This window comes from Cololabis saira, chromosome 5, assembly GCF_033807715.1.
Source record: "Cololabis saira isolate AMF1-May2022 chromosome 5, fColSai1.1, whole genome shotgun sequence".
NCBI classification, from domain to species: Eukaryota; Metazoa; Chordata; class Actinopteri; order Beloniformes; family Belonidae; genus Cololabis; species Cololabis saira.
The window spans coordinates 21,081,253-21,099,568 of record NC_084591.1 but is presented as its reverse complement, the minus strand read 5'-3'; the positions used below and the strand labels follow the sequence as shown (position 1 = coordinate 21,099,568).

At 39.1% G+C, this 18,316-nt stretch overlaps 1 protein-coding gene across 2 annotated transcripts in view; it reads right to left on the bottom strand.

Moving 5' to 3' along the window:
• Positions 1-18,316, bottom strand: part of si:ch211-266k8.4 (growth hormone-regulated TBC protein 1-A) — a 71,457-nt gene that overhangs the window by 47,388 nt on the left and 5,753 nt on the right. For both annotated transcript variants that reach the window (XM_061722514.1, XM_061722515.1), the window contains exons 6-10: positions 16,789-16,912; positions 15,870-15,939; positions 13,599-13,713; positions 13,351-13,468; positions 7,431-7,543 (exon numbers count right to left, since the gene is read on the bottom strand). In XM_061722514.1, the coding sequence (XP_061578498.1) occupies positions 7,431-7,543; positions 13,351-13,468; positions 13,599-13,713; positions 15,870-15,939; positions 16,789-16,912 (540 nt within the window). The remainder of the gene's footprint in view (positions 1-7,430; positions 7,544-13,350; positions 13,469-13,598; positions 13,714-15,869; positions 15,940-16,788; positions 16,913-18,316) is intronic.

The window sequence follows — 18,316 nt, the reverse complement described above, 5'->3', positions numbered from 1 at the left end:
ATAGCAGTTTATAATCTGTACACAAGAGGCCCACAGGTCCCCAGGCCAAAAATCTACCTTTTTAGGAAAAAGGGAGAGGACAGCTCTATGACAAGACATACATATTTATTTCTTCTTTGAGGCAGGCCAGAAAGACTTCAAGCAGCTCAATTTCAATTTCACCCTAAGAAAATGCTACAAAAGAAAAATCCCCTGTGACCATCCCACCATCATCCCACCTAAAGCTTCAGTCAAATCCTTCGAAATCAGCATCCTGTCAATGTTCTTTTTCTCCAAGGCACAAGCAGTGGAAGACCAACCGACAAAGCAGCAGTATCCTAGGCAACAATCTTCTGCAGCTAAAACAATCTGTGATAAATACACTGCAAGGTTCTGCGTCTCCCTGGACTAAGTTGCATCTGGAAACCTCGAGCATGACATCGGCTTACTCTTTCCAACTGAAAAAAAAGGAACTGGTGGCATCCATTTTTTTTTTTTTATATACCAAGATAAAAAACACCTAACATAGACCTCTTTCACCCTCTCCTTCATAAAAAAGACCATGAAACAACTTAACATCAATGTTCCAATATACAGTACTTGGACCATCCTAGTGCACATCTCCCACTCCCTCCACACGCAGTTTTTTTCTTGGCTAATTCACTATAAAAAAGATGTCCAGAGAAAAAAAGAAACAAGCAAAACCCGTTACAGACTGTTATATCATTGGCTATACAATTTGGATGCTTATGCTTGCATCTCATTTTCAAAAGGTATTTAAATTGCAAAAGGTCCTACACAGACAGGTCTCTAATGATGGGAGTAGGTCAGCCCCAAGGCTGATTGAGCAGGTGGCATTCCTCCTGAACGAGCAGAAACAGCTAAGAAGAAAGAATGAATTGGAGTAAGGCTTACTAGAAAGCAAGCCTGAGCTGAAGTGTCATTATGGAGAGTAAGTACCCACAAAGGTGAGAGAGGTGACATTCTTCTGGGTCTAACCGTTGAATTCCTACTCAAATGGTGACCCAAGACTGGAAAAATCAAGAAAAGGGGACCAAACTATTTCGTCCAGCTCCAATTAAAACAGAACTTTTTTTTTTACAAGATACTATCAATAGTATATAGTGTTTCATAAAAAAAGTTACATTATTCTAGTTTTTGATACGGAAACTAAAGTTGAGTTCATCTCTGATAACTCTGCAATGTCTACTAAAATACAAATTGCTTTCATACAGCTGTCAACTATGAAGAGGCCCTTTGACGAGCAGGTTGTTCAGCCAAAAGCACAACTTAAAAAGAAATAGGTGAATATCATATCCTGAGTTGGAACATTTGTGTCTATTATATATCTATCTATCTACTGTATACATAGTAATCTTTTAGAGCCAATTCATGGTTTCCACATCCACTTGTGCACAGGGTCTCAGTGGTGTAAATGTCATTACATGCACCCGTCCACAAGGACCCTCTGCATTTGAACATTTCCAATCCTGTTGAGCAAGTGCTCCAAGTCTGCTGGCGTCTAGATCAATCAGATCAAAACAACCACACTAAAAAGGTAGACACAGCAGAACAACAATGCAGAGAGTTGTCTTCAGGGATATTTTTAAATCAGAGAATCAATTTATGAGCCACTTTCAATGATTTATCAGCATGTATGTAGTGCACAGACTGTAGACTGAAGTCCTCCAGCAGTAAAGAACAAATTCTAACATCGTCAATACATCCATACAAGGGTTTTATGTTTCAAGATACATCATGACAAAAATCAATCATCAACATTACGATTGTTGATTTCAGCTATAAATCTATAGAGCATTACGTCGAGTCTCGGAAAGTTAAGATCAGCCCATACATACATCAAGCAGAGTCTTAACAGATAGTTACCATGTCTGCATTTCCCTAGGAGGCACAGGTTGCTTACAGCAGTTGGTCACATAGTCCATATTTTGGCTTGTTTTATTATATATATTATTATATAGAGAACAATTTAAAAATCTGTCTACAGTCAAAATATACTATTTAATTCACCAAGGTGGGATATAGACATTTCAGTATTATAAGTGTCAAATACCATTGTCAGGAATAGAAATGAAAGCAAAATCATGAAATATGCAGGATACTCAGCTATTAAGATACCATTTTCAGTCTGAATCATTTATCATAAAGCAGAAAGCAAAGAGAGGGCAAATGGTGCAGGCTCTGCATTCACTTAGTGACTGTAGATGGATTCTGACAGTGCCGCCGCACACAAACACACATAAATATACAAAGCACTGCACTGATTCTGATGGAGCTAAAACCAGATGAACAAAGGTCAGCATGATGTGAATAGTGGGTTTTAAAAAGAAAGAAGATTAAGAATAGGTAGGTATAGAGTTCGCTGAATGGAAGCAAAATATTATACCATGTGTTAAAATTAAGCAAAAATACTAAAAATCATGAAATAATGTATGCTGCAATCGCAAAACAAGAACTGCAATTCATCAACATTATGGAAGATTTAATGAGTGCAGACCTCAGGCAGTCGCAGGAGCGTAGTCTACAATTAGCTGTTACATGGAAAAGAAAAAATGAATCAAATTAGACAAAAATTGAATCCAACAAGTAACCCAATAAAAAGATGGTTTAATAATTTGGTAGCTTAGCTGTGCTAATGACCAGCCAGGGAAATAGATGAGCTAATGGGAAACTACGCAAGATGTCTGAAGGGACGATCCTGAATTTTCATCCATTTTATGGAGTTTATGGCCAATGAACAAAGTGGATTTCGTCTTTTTCCCAAATTCGTATTAATTCATTAAATGAATGACAAAGGTTTCTGGTTTTAATTAAGTGATCAATGGTTTAAAAATGCCAACAACATTTGATAACGAAAAGCCAGAATTCCAGTTTAAAGTGAGGAAATCTTATAAAGGCCTTATAGAAGTGAGAAATAAGTGTCCACAGTTTTATACACTTCTCTCTGTTCTTTTTTTGTCATCAAAAAATGTAGATCTTCAAGATAAGTTAGCCTACCTCTTATCCAGACATAACTATCTGCCTGGTCATCGCAACAGTCCAGTTAATTAATAGATGACACTGCAGTTATATAAAATATCAGGGCGTATTTACATAGCCTAATAAAGAGAAAATGCATGCAGCACCTGCTGTAGGAGGTTGTTTGGGGGGCACTGGATAAAATGATTGCTGAGTCACTGCACTGAGGCTCAACCAGGAGGCGGACAGCCTGAAAGCAGTGCAGGTCTCATGGGAGCCTGCTAAGGAGAACGGGGCTCAGGAATCCACTACTACACAAGGGGGAGTAACGGCAAAAATGATCCATGCATTAAAAACACACCCACACCAAGGACAAGAGCTGGAAGAACAGTAACAAATAGGGTTAAGTAGATGGGAAGAACACCTGAAGTCTGAGGACAATAAAGTATAAAATAAAAGCAAATGAGGGCTACAGAAAGTGAGTACAATAGAGTCGTACACTGTAGAGGACAGCAGAACACGTCTTGTTCCCAGGGCTTCTCAGCCCCATAATTTGAGGGAAAGTTCAACTTGTTTTATAGATGCTGACTCAGCCTACAGTTGGAAGGGCCCCAGAAGCTCCATTGTCACAGTTCAAATGCTAATATATCATTCAACACCTCTTCTTACTCAGGCAGTGGTAAATGTATAGATCGAGGGAGTGGTTTGGCAGCCCTGGAGGATTCCCCCTTCTGTTTGTTCAGAATACACAAGAACTGCTGTGACCCAGGCCAGATATGGCATGGAAACCATCTGTATACAGCCAGAAAGAATGTGAAGGAAAGCAGTATATAATGTATACTACCATTGAGAAAGTTTAACATGTTTAAAGCTAAGCATGGGAAGACAGTGGCTCAACCTACACCACCACTTTTCATTCAGCTTACAGTTTATAATTAAGTACATAAAAAACTGTGATATCAGATTTTTAATGAGACAGTGACATGGTGATAAATTAGTCTACTTTATAAGATTATGCAGAAACAACATTTCAAAATGGATGCTTCACTCAGCCCCTTTTGTAAATCATAAAGAACTGGGGCAAGGGTATTGAGCTGATGTCTGCAGCTTCTCACCACATTATCATCATCTGTAGAAATGGTCATATTTGCAACATTGGTGAATAGATCTGAACCTTGTCAACTCCACTTAAGCGTATTAAAAGTAGAGCAAGTCTTAACAACCAGTTGCGTGCCTTCATTTGGGCATTTATTTATTCAAATTAATGTAAAAACATTTATTAGGGTCATATTTGCATGTGATAGTGCAGTCACAAATTTGTTTTAAAGAATAAATTAAATTGCATTACTATATTGTGATAGTGTTGTTGAGAAAATCTTGTAAATGTTTTACATGTCTCAAACATTTAAATACAAACCAGACTGCTGCAAAGCTACAATGTCCAAACGGTAAAAGGAAGCTTGCAACTATATAAAGGATAAATCCTGTAGGTACCAGTTTTACTGGAGGATGATGCATCATTCTGTGGCACCAATGTACCTCAGGAGAAGAAATACCTTTCCTTAAAACTCAGTCTGAACTTTACCAAAAATACAATGTGAACCAAAAAGGAGAACGGAGAGCACACATTCATTTATTAATGTGGATAGGATATGTGCTTGAAATGGCAGGAGAGAAAGAGATTGGGAGATGAGAAGAGAGTGATAAAACTGCATCAGAGGGGCAGTGAATGAGTCAGCTCATTTTGCCCAGCTGTCTTGAAGAGGCAAGGCAGTCTGACAGGCCAGCAAATAAGGATGACTCATCCTGATTCATTCACACACACACTCACACACACACACTCACACACACACACTCACACACAGGTGGGCTCAAACACAGCCTCAAGGTGATAGATTATCCCCACCATAAAACATGCTTTTGTGACTTCCAATAGCCTCAAAAGGACATTTCTCATACTCTGACTCCCTGGTTTTCTGAAACTCACATTTACTCAAGTTATTCTTTCACACCGTTTCTTTCTGTCACCCACAGATCCCCTTACCTTAACCACCAGCAATGAAAGTCTAAGCTTTACCCATATCCAATTCCTAAGAAAATTCTTTCAAAGAACGGAAAGTCCCTTTTAACTTGTGGAGCTGTCCATTTGGGTCCCAGTAATACTTTGAGTACAACAACAGCGGGCCAAAGAAAAATGAAAACACATATGCAGACACGGACATAATCTAGGACCCTTCAACTCTGCAGTTGTCCAAATGTGAGTCTTCCCTTCCCACCCACAGACAAGTATATCTGCTCGCTCACATTCACAAGACGCTGGCATTCCATCTGACTTCCCTGAGGATCAGACACCAGGGGTGATGGGTGTCTAGATGCTGCAGAGGTGATATCTGAACAGGTTTCAAAATACCAGAGCTCTTTTGATCTTCTGAGGCATTTAGGTTTACAGACATATGCACGTGGAAATGCAACACGGTGAAGACTGAGTCTTCTGGAGAGCGACCAACTGCATACATTCAACACAAACAGCCAAAAGACATTGACTAGGAAATAATTTTAACTTACATACATCATTTAATCCAGTAATATTTTTTTTTCCATTAGGACAAAACAAAAGACTCGAGATACTCTATATTTTTGAAGAACTACCTTAAAATTCCCAATTTAAAACTTCCACTCAACACATTTGTTTACTTTGCACTTGATGACAAAATACTGAATCAACCGAAGGTCAGGCGTCCACCACAAAGAACCAAGATAAACAACCATCCACACTCTATCCCATGGTCAACTTAGAACTCAGGGTTTTAGACGGTGGGAGAAAGATGGAGAAAATTCACACAGCACATCGAAAGAACATGGACATTCCAGAGTGAGAGACCCCTGCTGGGATTCAAATCCACTTGCTGTAAGGCAACAGTTGCACTGTGCACTGGTAAAATTGATACGAGGAGGCCATTTCCAGACATTTTTGTCTGTTCTAGGGTATTTTCTACACTACTTTCATACCCATCGTCTCACCAAACAATTGGTCATTACTGTAGATGAACAGGGAAAAAGTATCATGCGTAATACACATTCTTGTGCATCAGACCATGTCTTAGTGTTGTCCTTGTTAGTCTATTTGGACTCCTGATGCGTCTTCTGATTGTTTGAATTTCTGCAGCATTTCTGTGATGGGCATGTGAGCTTTGTGAATGCATACAAGTATTGCTGGTCAAGAACAAGACAAAGCTTCGAATCAAGCTATTGGCCTATTCACACGGGACTAATGTTATCCCACGACCTGCAACAATGAATTACACCTCGATGTCTGATAAACATTGTTTATGTAATAATTGCTCGGGGGCCATGTTTTGGGTCTCTGTAAATGCCTAGAGACAACTTCTGTTGTAATAGAGACTATATAAATACAATTTTACTGTGTTTTACTATAATTTACAGACATTAATCCCTGGATGTGTTGTCAAGGTATTTTTTTGTTTTGTTGAACAATTACTAGTGTCTAGTCAAACACTAGAGCTGGACTTCCGTAACAACACACCTTATTTTGACGGCTGACACAAAACTGAAAATGACATGTGGGTCCATGTCCAGAAGTTGCCATGGTAACGGTAAAATGAACCGTAGTTTTCCCTTTGGGTGAATGTTTGCAGTGTAAAGCGCTTTGGGGCTGTAGGAGTACAGCTGGAAAGCGCTATATAAGTGTAAGCCATTTACCATTTAGGCCTCAAGCGTCTTATGACAACACTGTTAGTAGCCGTCACAATTATTTACTGCATCTTGAAAAACATTCAGACACAAGGTTCACAACTGCAATCGGAGCATTTCAGACTTAATGTGCTGTAAACCTCGGATTTCCTTTTCCTTTTCTTCTGCAGCTTTATAGCAAATAGTTGTCTCATTTATAGTATAGATTGTTTAACAAAAACTGAAATTAAAAGTGATACATTCTCCCATATTAGATTATGTCTGCTCTCTGCACTATTTCACCTCCCGTCAAAATTCTCCATGCAAAATCACTTTTTGAAGAAGAAAAGTCTGCAATTTTATGTCATGTCTGTATATAAATATAATACAATACACCAAGTTCAAGCTTGTTTGGAAATATTGTTTTGAATGTTTGAAAAAAACAAAACAAAACCCCAAACTCTATTGATCCTGGAAGACTGAGGGGGCATGAAATATGGTTGTGGTGGGAAATCCTGCCATAGTTAGCTGAAGTCCCAAAACAAGGTCTTGCACTATGGACTTTGAGAGACTTGGATATAATCTTCCTTTTTTGCTTTGAAATATAACTCATAATTCTCTCTTAAAAAAAGTATATATATATATATATATATATATATATATATATATATATATATATATATATAAAAATAAAAAAGTAAGTAAGTTGGTAAGTATGCTGCGTTCACATTAAGATCAAATGCTGTGTGTGTGTGTGTGTGTTATATGTATGTGTGTGTTACCTGCTTTAGGTCCATGTTGGCCCTCATCCAGCACCAAGCTGTTCATGCATTTAATCTCCCAGTCTTGGACCTCAGTATTCCACAGAGAAGGAACCAACACATTGTACTGGGCTCTAAAGATGGACAAGGAATGGCAAGACAGAGAAAAGGTGATTTCAAAATATAGATATGTACCATATATATATATATATATATAAAAACTTAACTACTTGTAGCTATATATTTTAGACGACACCTTGACATGATGAAAATTCCAGGAAGTTTTAACATTTAAATTTCTTTTGACTTGCTCGTTCTGCCAAATAACTGATGTGTACATACATCCTATACCAGCTTAATCCTGTAGAGGGTTACGGGGTCACCTGGAGCATATCCCAGCTCATTACAGGCAAAAGGCAGGGGTTCACCCTGGACAGGTCGCCTGCCTATTGCAGGGCCACATATACAGACAGACAACCACACACACACTCCTATGGGCAATTTACTTACTTACTACACACACACACGTACAATACTTCGTAGAACTGGGACATGGGTTCCCATTACATGATGTGCAACGATAAAAGCCTCTGAGACTGACTGACTGAACAATTACCTGTACTGAGCTGCACATGAAAAAAAAAAAAAAAAACATGGCAGGGGACTTTAATTCAAGAATACTATGTAATATAAACTACTATAAAAAAAATCTAACAGGTCATAAACCCAAATAACCAATTTTAGATGGTCAAAGAGGAGGAATAAAATAAAATTAAAGCCTTAGCTGAAGCCTGTCTTATAACAAAGATGTTAACAAATGATGTGTCAACCTATCTAGATAAATGAGGGTGTCACTTTGACAATAAGGATGAATGAAGGCACAGAGGAAGAAAAGACTGGGACAAAAAAAAGAAAAGCGAGCCTAGGGAGGAGGGACAGACCGTAGAGCTTCATGGGATTTCAGTATTGGAAAGGAGGGGGCTTGGAACAGAAGAAGAAAAAAAGAAAAAAAGGCAAGCGAGAACAATGTGCACAGGGAGCAGTGGGGGACAGAGAAAGACAAGACTGGGAACAAGAGGTATGGACACAGATGATAAGACCGTGCAGATTTGTGGTATTTTTTACATTTGTGTCACATAAATAAGGTTTAAAGTTAATCAACACGATAAATACTGTGTCAAGCCAGATCAGGATTTATGGCATGACCACAATAACTTTTTTTTTTTTTTTAACTTTCCAACTTCCTTTCCAATTCAAATAGGCACTAATAGAAGTTCTTCTTTTACAGCATCTCTAATAAAAGATAAAAAAAAAGACTAAATGAAGTAGGATTAAGTTCTATAACCCTGCTAATATGATTATAACTGTTGTAAGCGACCATTAGCTGTTGAAATGTAGAGGGAAAATAATTTACACGGAGTTTATCATAGAGATGCATCTGTGTATAATGTGCACTTGACTGCCATCATTTGAACTGCACTATAGGATGAGTGCAACACATTCAGTTTTGTATATTGCATAATCAGAAACTGCTTCAAATTGTTCCATAAATCATTTATTGTAGGAGGGGATAACCAATTTTAAGTTGACAAAACAAGAGCATAGTTTTTTTCATTGGGTAACTGCTGACAGTATTTTGAGTTTGTTTCAGTTGAAACAAACAGTAAGAGGATGATGAATGTTTTCTTAAATTTAAATTGTTAAAACAACTTAGCAGCGAGAGAGGCAGAATTATCTGATTAGAAAACAAGCTGCCACCTTACACTGATGACATGGGTGTGTGGGGTGTCATTGTTGCAGCCCAAGACCGAGGTGACAGCTGACTGACAGCTACATAAGATGGATGAGCCCCTCAGCCAATCATTAATCCAAGAGGCTTGTGTGCCAGTATCACAATACACATTAATACTGTTCCGAGTAAAAGATTTAACCTTCTCAAAGGAAACGCAGAGATGCTGAAGATGGTCTCTCACTCACTCTTTCCCTCTTGATTGAACAAACTTCTCTCTGTAACACTCCATTCATCCACCCCCCTTCTTTCTTCATCAAGATGTTCCCAGCGTAAGGAGATCCTGCCCTCAGAGACAGTCCCACCACTTACTGATGACTTCTGACCGAGCTTTCGTGGCGATGCCAGGCAAGCAACAAGGACTTCTCAATGTGATGCGGTGGCAGGCTGCCCACTGACCACTGAGCTCGAACAAAACAGGTCTTTCAGGGCTACCCTTGATGTATGCATGAACAAACAATGCAAGATGTTCATTCATGAATCAAAATGTGTTAAAACAGAAATCATGTATCAATCAGTGCTTATGAGAGGTAGCAAAGAAATCATGCTAATAAAGCACTCTTAAAAAGGCACCATCAGTTCAATCACAGTCAAGATGTTTCCAACAATAATACTCTTAGGGCCCGATTTACTAAGATCCTAAATAAAGAGTACTAAATTGCGTGTGCACTGAAAAAGTTTGCGCGTGCTGCTGTTGCGTGGTTTGCGGGTGATCAACTAAGAATGCTTGCGCAATTGATAACAGGTGCAAACCGCAGTATTTAAATGAGGTGTTGCGTGTCTTAAGGTTTGCGAGAGCAAACTCTGCGCCATGGAGAGTCTGGATGGAAAGCAGGATAGTCGCAAGCGCAAAATGAAATTGAACGAGTTGGAGTTAGAGATATTAGTGGAAGAGGCAAATAAACACATTCATGAACTACAGCAAAGAAATTTAAACATTACCAAAAGAAACGCAATATCGGAGAAAACCTGATATAGAATGAATGCAGTTGGTAACACAAAAAACGGAAAAACGTCTGGTTTTTCATATTTCAATTTTAGGCACAGATCAAAAATACGAAATAGAAAAACGGGCCACAGGACTGAATTTGATTTTAATATTGAATTGGTCGGGTTTGCGTGACCCGGCGGTGCTCGGCATGATCTGAGGAGAAAAAGACAATCAGACACAGAGCTGGAGAGCGCTTTGATTAATCTATTTATGAGTTAAGTTTTTATTCAGATGTCCACAGTATATTGCAAATATTATATATTATATAGCAAACACTGACAGTAAATGTGTGACAGACGGGACCATCATCCGAAAGAAGAGAAGAGATCAGTCATCAGTCATCAGCGCAGAGACTGCAGCTTCGCCTGAATTATGGTTCCGCGTTACACTAACGCAGAACTGACGGCGTAGGTTACGCGGCGACGCACACCGCACCGAGACCCTACGCGTCGGCTACGCCGTCGATTTAACGCGGGACCATAATTCAGGCGAAGCTGCAGTCTCTGCGCTGATGACACACCGGGGTCGGAGCGGATTTGGTCATGATGTTTAACCTGTGTTTTGTGATTAATAAGCACGGGTTTTAATTAAATGTAATTTAATTTGGCAGTTTGGCACAAAGGCTTGGCCTGCTTGTGGGCGAGTGGAGGGGGGCACATTAAAAGAAGGTGGCAAGATATAAGGCGAAGAACTAAAGAAAAAGTGGCCTTTAATAAAACTTGTGCAACCATTTTTAAAATAGCATGCAGCAGAATAAAGACTCTCTGCGTATTCTTTGATTTTGGATGTCGCCTCCTTGCCACAATAACGGCAGCAGCAGATTAGCACCTTCCTTTCGAACGTATTAAATACAGATGCAATCACAATACGCGCAATTACTTTCAGGCTTGGTAAATCTCATTGCGTGTGGTAAATTAACCTATTTGCATCTTCCCCTCCCAGTATTTAGCACTTTCTGGCGGGTACGCCCCATATTGATTATTCATCAGGGCAAAAGTACTAAATGAACAGCGTGTGCAATTTTGCGCATTTGAGAGACGCAGTCCTCTTTGCACGCTGTTAGTAGACCAGCTGGCACTTTGGTTTGCGGGTGCTGTCAAGTTTGCACACGTTTTAACACACGCAAACCTTTAGTAAATCGGGCCCTTAGAAGGCTCTGCTGCGTACTTAGTACTATTCCCCCGGCTCATGATACAATGCTTCATCACTGCTTGTGACTAGGGATGGGCGGTATGGACTAAAAAATGTATCATGATAATTTCTGGCATTTATCCCGATAACGATAAAAAAAATACCAATTCAACTCCATCTTTTTAACTATAAATCTATCTCGCTCTCAGATCCACCATGTTTGTTACACAAAAACGTCACCAACGGGAATCCTTCCTTCCTTCCTTCCTTCCTTCCTTCCTTCCTTCCTTCCTTCCTTCCTTCCTTCCTTCCTTCCTTCCTTCCTTCCTTCCTTCCTTCCTTCCTTCCTTCCTTCCTTCCTTCCTTCCTTCCTTCCTTCCTTCCTTCCTTCCTTCCTTCCTTCCTTCCTTCCTTCCTTCCTTCCTTCCTTCCTTCCTTCCTTCCTTCCTTCCTTCCTTCCTTCCTTCCTTCCTTCCTTCCTTCCTTCCTTCCTTCCTTCCTTCCTTCCTTCCTTCCTTCCTTCCTTCCTTCCTTCCTTCCTTCCTTCCTTCCTTCCTTCCTTCCTTCCTTCCTTCCTTCCTTCCTTCCTTCCTTCCTTCCTTCCTTCCTTCCTTCCTTCCTTCCTTCCTTCCTTCCTTCCTTCCTTCCTTCCTTCCTTCCTTCCTTCCTTCCTTCCTTCCTTCCTTCCTTCCTTCCTTCCTTCCTTCCTTCCTTCCTTCCTTCCTTCCTTCCTTCCTTCCTTCCTTCCTTCCTTCCTTCCTTCCTTCCTTCCTTCCTTCCTTCCTTCCTTCCTTCCTTCCTTCCTTCCTTCCTTCCTTCCTTCCTTCCTTCCTTCCTTCCTTCCTTCCTTCCTTCCTTCCTTCCTTCCTTCCTTCCTTCCTTCCTTCCTTCCTTCCTTCCTTCCGCGTGGATTCAAGACAGAACCATAAATCAGCTTCACACAAAAACGTCATCAATGGGAATTTATCGTTTTTACCGCGAGATGACAAATTCTTATCGTGACGGATTTTTTTGACGGTATATCGTGAACGGTAAAATATCGCCCATTCCTACTTGTGACCTAGCTGTTTTTGGAAACTACTTGGCTGTGTGGCCTCCGTTTGTCCAAGGAGTACAGATCTTTGTCCAAGTCAAACAACCTTAGGCCCAAACTGTTGGAACTTTACTCTAGGAACCCCTCAGAAAAGTGAAACATACACAGACACACACACATGTACAGGTTTATCCAAAGCAACCTGGAACAGACGAGCACATCTGGGTCAATGTTGGATTTGGTCTCTTGACCAGGGAAACTTAAACATGTGAAATAGGGAAGTAGAATATCAGTCCAGCCATGTTCCAACTGAAAGACAACAGCTCTCTGCTTAGCTACAGGAGCCTTGGCTAAAATATGATTAACTGGATGTTAATCCATCTGCAGCAGTCCATCACTCCCATACACACAGGCTGTACACAAAAAACCCAATGACCCGGTTAAGTTGCCATAACTACAGCTGCACATCAACAAAACATGCCTGTCAACATGGGACGTTTCTATTCAACGGAGTAGAAGAGAGAGGATTCATATTGAAAGCAGGACTGGCTAGGAGAGGAATTACTTCAGCTGAAATGACATTCAATACAAACGTACAAAAACATGCACAGAAAAACAGACACGCCACTCTCCTATGAATACTCAATATAAACATGTGCTTGGTCCTGATAAACTGACTTTATTCATTCCATACCTAAGCAAGTCTATTTTATTTTTCTCTTTAAAAAAAAAAAAAAAAGCTTAAAATTTTGTACTCAGCTCTGCAGACTGTGTGGCACAGTTAAATAGAATCATTCATTAGCATATTCTGTTTTGAATGCGTGTCCCAGATTCTTCCTGTTACAAACAATGTGGAACATTCACAACCAAATACATGATACTGGAAATGACCAATAAAATGCCACCAGAAGATTGACTTAACACTAAAACAATCATATCTGTGCATGCATACACACACACACACACACACACACAGGATAATGTAAACATCACTTACACATCCACAGGTACTCTTAACAGCAGGGGTAATAATGCTCCTACATCATTCAGGTCCATTATCTGAGGCTCCAGAAGCTCAATGATGGTCAGAGCCGTACGAAACACAGCTGGGCAGCCTGAGGACGGAACATTAGGCTTTTTAAACATAATTTATAGATTAGACTGAGATTTTAGGAAATTTGCTTTGCTGCCAAACTAGTGTACATATATGGATGTGAGTTCATGTGTGTGCACCAAGCAACCAACCATATAGAAAGATGAGATCCCAGACAGCCAGAACAGTGTCCCAGCAGGGAAGGGAAGTGAAGAGAGTGAGGAACCATGGCATCACAAAGTGGACAGATGAGACTCCCACTGATTCCTGCAGAGAAGACAGGAAGAGCTGGATGTGGATGACTAAAAATGCATTCATATTTCTTTTTTCCCACCGCCAATTTTAGCCAAAGGACATTTTTACTTCTTCATAGCTGTGGCAACCATCCACACATGTCCATTAACAAGCCGGTTAGCTCAGAGGATGTCTTGGTGCTTTCCCTCACATGTATCCTGTCTTGAACAAGTCTTTCTTCTGTATAGTGTTGCAGCTTGGCAATAAAAAGAAAAACCCTTGAACAAAGTTTTCACAATGTCTATCTTTGCCACAAAAAGACGGATGGTGGATATGTGCTGCAAAATAAAAAAAATTAAAACATTTTAACCTGCCTTTAAATTGAGTCAGCATCCCATATGTCAGTTCTGGTGGGGTAAAGAATTAACACCACAAGGTGTATACAGCTTGCTTACTCCAACTCTGCTGAACACCTTTTTACTACGGAGGGATTGACCTCAGACCACTAATAGGTTTTCTCCATTTAAGGGAAAAAAGCACTATGCTTGAGGGGGGGGACATATGCATGCAAAAGTGTGGGCAGCTTTTCTCTTGGACCTGCTGAGTTGCTGTTAAGTGTCATAATCCCTTCAAAGTCACTTAAGCAGCACAAATAGTAGTAGGAAAAAAAAAAAGTGTGTGGATATACACCAGAGGCATTTTCAACTTCAATTGGTTACTGTGGCATTTTTGGAAACTGCAATGATCACACAAATTGATATAATGCTGTTATTTGTGGGCGTTTTGGTATAAAAGGGAACTAAAATGGGATATATATATATATATATATATATATATATATATTAGGGCTGTGCGATTAATCGATTGTAAATCTAAAATCGGATTTATTAATCAAAATCGATGTTAAAAAAGGAAAATCGGAAAATCGATTTTCCTTTTTTGCAGCTGGCTGCATTACAGACGGAGCTCATCTAGTCATCTTTGTTTGGTCAAGAAAATTGTTGTCACTTTACTAAACTCAAGGAGGATTTACAGTATCTTTCAATTGCACTTCATTCCCAATAGGGAAATTTGTTTGCTATTTTTCTTTAAAAATAAAGATAAAATATTTTAAACAATTTATTCCATTGTCTTTTGTGGTTTTACCAAAAAAATCGAAATCTGGTTTTCAGAGAAAAAAAATCGGGATTTTATTTTTGTCCAAAATCGCCCAGCCCTAATATATATATATATATATATATATATATATATATATATACACACACACACACACACACACACACACACACACACACACACACACACACACACACACACACACACACACACACACACACACACACACACACACACACACACACACACACACACACACACACACACACACACACACACACACACACACACAAACACACACACACATACATACACACACATCACCACAACATAACATATTCAGTGCCTTGTTTATTGTTTTAGCTGATGTTTTACACAGGATGCCCTCTGATACAACCCTCTCCATTCATCCAAGCATGCGACCACCATGATCAGATCACTAACTCCACCTCCTCCTAAACTCCTGGCTGCATATTCTAAAGGGAGGGAGGCAATATAGGGCTCAGAGTCTTGCTCAAGGACACTTCAATGCATGAGAAGGCTGAAGACCGACCCACTGACGTTCGAGTTGGTGGGCTAAACTGAAGTTGCCCCAAATTAACCACAAACTAAGCACCGAGGTTTTTCTACCTAAACGTGAGGTACTTTGACTAGACATGTTGACAGATTATAAAGGGCAGAAACATGAGCATTCAAAAGATTAGTTGCAGGGCTGGCAAAGCCCACCATCAGCCTTAGAGAAGTGCAAACACAGTTAATCATTTAGCTTGTTCCAGCTAGGAGAGAACCTCAGAGTGAATGCATTATGTAAAGTGCTGAAGTGTGAGACAGCTTTCTGCTTGAAAAATCAGATGCATCTGCTGCATTAGAAATTCATCACAGACCAGTGTCTGAAGCTCATTGTCAATTAGGATCAGAGTTTGAGATACAATGAGCAAGACAGCATTAATCTAGCCATGATGAATAATTAACCCACTTTCTTTTTCCATTACTATGACAGAACATCTGACCCGTGGAGACTTTGGCCTTTAATAATTTAGTTTTTGTACCCTTTTTAAAACTGAGATACCCACCATGTGCCGGAAAAGTCGAGGCTTCCGGTGTTTCAACAACTGGTCAAAGACTTTCGCCTGATGTTGGACCCTGATTGGAAAAAAGAAAGATTTTCATGACTTACTATTGATCTGCTACGTCACACTCAGTGATGTCGGAGATGTGCAAATTCAAAAGATGTGTTTCCATTACTTTTGCACCAAACTGGACCATCAACATATCTCTAAAAATGTTTTTTGCGATATTTGACTGTTTTTTTCCAATTCTAGATGTTGTTATTACAGGTTTTCCTTTGCAATATTTCAGTTTGCATGCTTCTGAAGTGCACAGTTAGCCTACTGAAAAAACAATGAACAATAAATATGCATTATTTGTGAGGGTCTATAAATTAGAGATGAACCTAAATGAAGAGTCATATCAACAAACTGGTAAGAATGATAGGACACACGTCTCCCTGGGTTAAAGAAATTATTTAGACTCTTATTAAAACTTGCCTCATCAGGTTTAACCAAAACATGCCACATGTAAACATGTAAAAGTGACTTCTAATGGCTGATATGACATTTTTGAGAACACTGAAATTGGGCTCAGACTAAACCTCAGCTGCAGGTTAAGTCACACGTACAAACAACAGTGCAATGGGCTTTAGGCAGCCACGTGAACGTTTTATGTCAGGCAGGCATTAAACATGCGTTCAACCTTTAAAGCTCAGATGAACAAGTGACAGTGCAACTGGCCCAGTAATTTGCTTCAGGGCATGAAAACGCCCCTCATCATAAAACCACGTACAAGTAGAAGTCACAGCAGTAGCTTTTGTCTCATTTGGGTAATAGTACAAATAAGTCAAATTAAGATGAAGTTTAAAATCTCCCAACCAGTAATACATAAACGGTAATTTTGTTCATCTGAAAGTAGTCTGTTTTTTAAACCTATTCTTACCTGGTGAGGCTGAGATCAAACAGGTCAGCCAGGTATTTTGGTTTATCCAGCAAGGCTGTCAGAGCCCAGAAGGCCTCTTCCTCTCCCAGATGCATCAGCAACACTGCAGCTATGTAGGACATCCCTGTAAAATACATAGTTGTTTTTCTTAAAATGGGAAAAACATTCAAATGACATATTTTGGAAAAAAAAAAAAAAAAAAAAAAAAGCGGTTACTCAGGAAATCCTAAACATTTCATTTGACAACATCTTAACAACTAATAAAATACTAAGTAGCTAAATACAACAGCAATGTGGAGAAAATTAATTTGAGAAAAAAACTTCCTTGGTAAATATCTCAAATTCCATGTCAACTTCAACGTCTTTAGATTCTTCCCGTTTCATTTTCGGCATATTGTCAAACATCAAAACTTGCATAGTGTAAATTTTTAATCAAAGCTGGATGCAGGTTGTCAAAATAGCTACTGAATTGAGTTGGAATGAAATAGATAATTCAGTTTTTTATAACAATGGATCTCTACTTCCATCAGCTGGCCACATTATGTACTGTCGATATCCTTTTCAAATAAGTGATAGTTAACAAAATTTAGCAACTGAGGGAACATAATGCTAAGCCAAAACACCATTAAAATGTAGTGCAAGACCCATAATCTGTTGATGACCACGTCAATACCTGCTGCTTGGACGCAGACAGAAAACCAGTCCTCACAGATTCACATATGGGTAGACTGCCCGGGTGGATTTTTAGCCACTTAAAAGTAGACTAGGTGATAATTTCAAGAAGCACATATTTTTTTTTTCCATTGGCTAAAATCATTTTTACATTTTGATAATAACTAACAAATTAAATAAATTGATGAGAGATTATTGTAAAAAAACAACAACAACAACAACTAAATAAAAAAACAAAAACAAGTGTCATCTGTGGAGGCTGGAGGACTGTAAAAACCACAACCAATTATTTTACTCTGAGGGAAATGGTTCATCATCCTTTTTGTCAATCAGCTGGTCTTTCTGCCCGTTTCTGTGATGGCTACATGCACTCAACTAACTGGTATTGTATGCAAGCAGGTACGACACTGCCACTTGCTGTTTGTTTAATAGCGAGCAAGTGGCTGAGAAATACTAAAAACCAATGTAGATCAAAGAAAGTACCTTTTAACATATTGCTCAGGCAGTTTGATGACTAGTCAGTGAGATGAAACATAAGGAAAGCTCAGGCTAAATTAAGCCAGAGAACAACACTGTGCTATACTGTACACTAATAGAGGATAAACATGTTTGTTTATATATATACGGTATATATATATATATATATATATATATATATATATATATATATATGAAGCCCATAAAAAGCTCTGGTGCAACCAATTAACCTCAGAAGTCACATATTTAGTAAAATGATGTCCACCTGTGTGTCACATGACCTGTCAATACATTTACACACACCTTTTTTGAAAGGCTCCACAGGCTGCAACCAGTGGTGTAAAGTAACAAACTACAAGTACTTTGTTATTTTACTTAA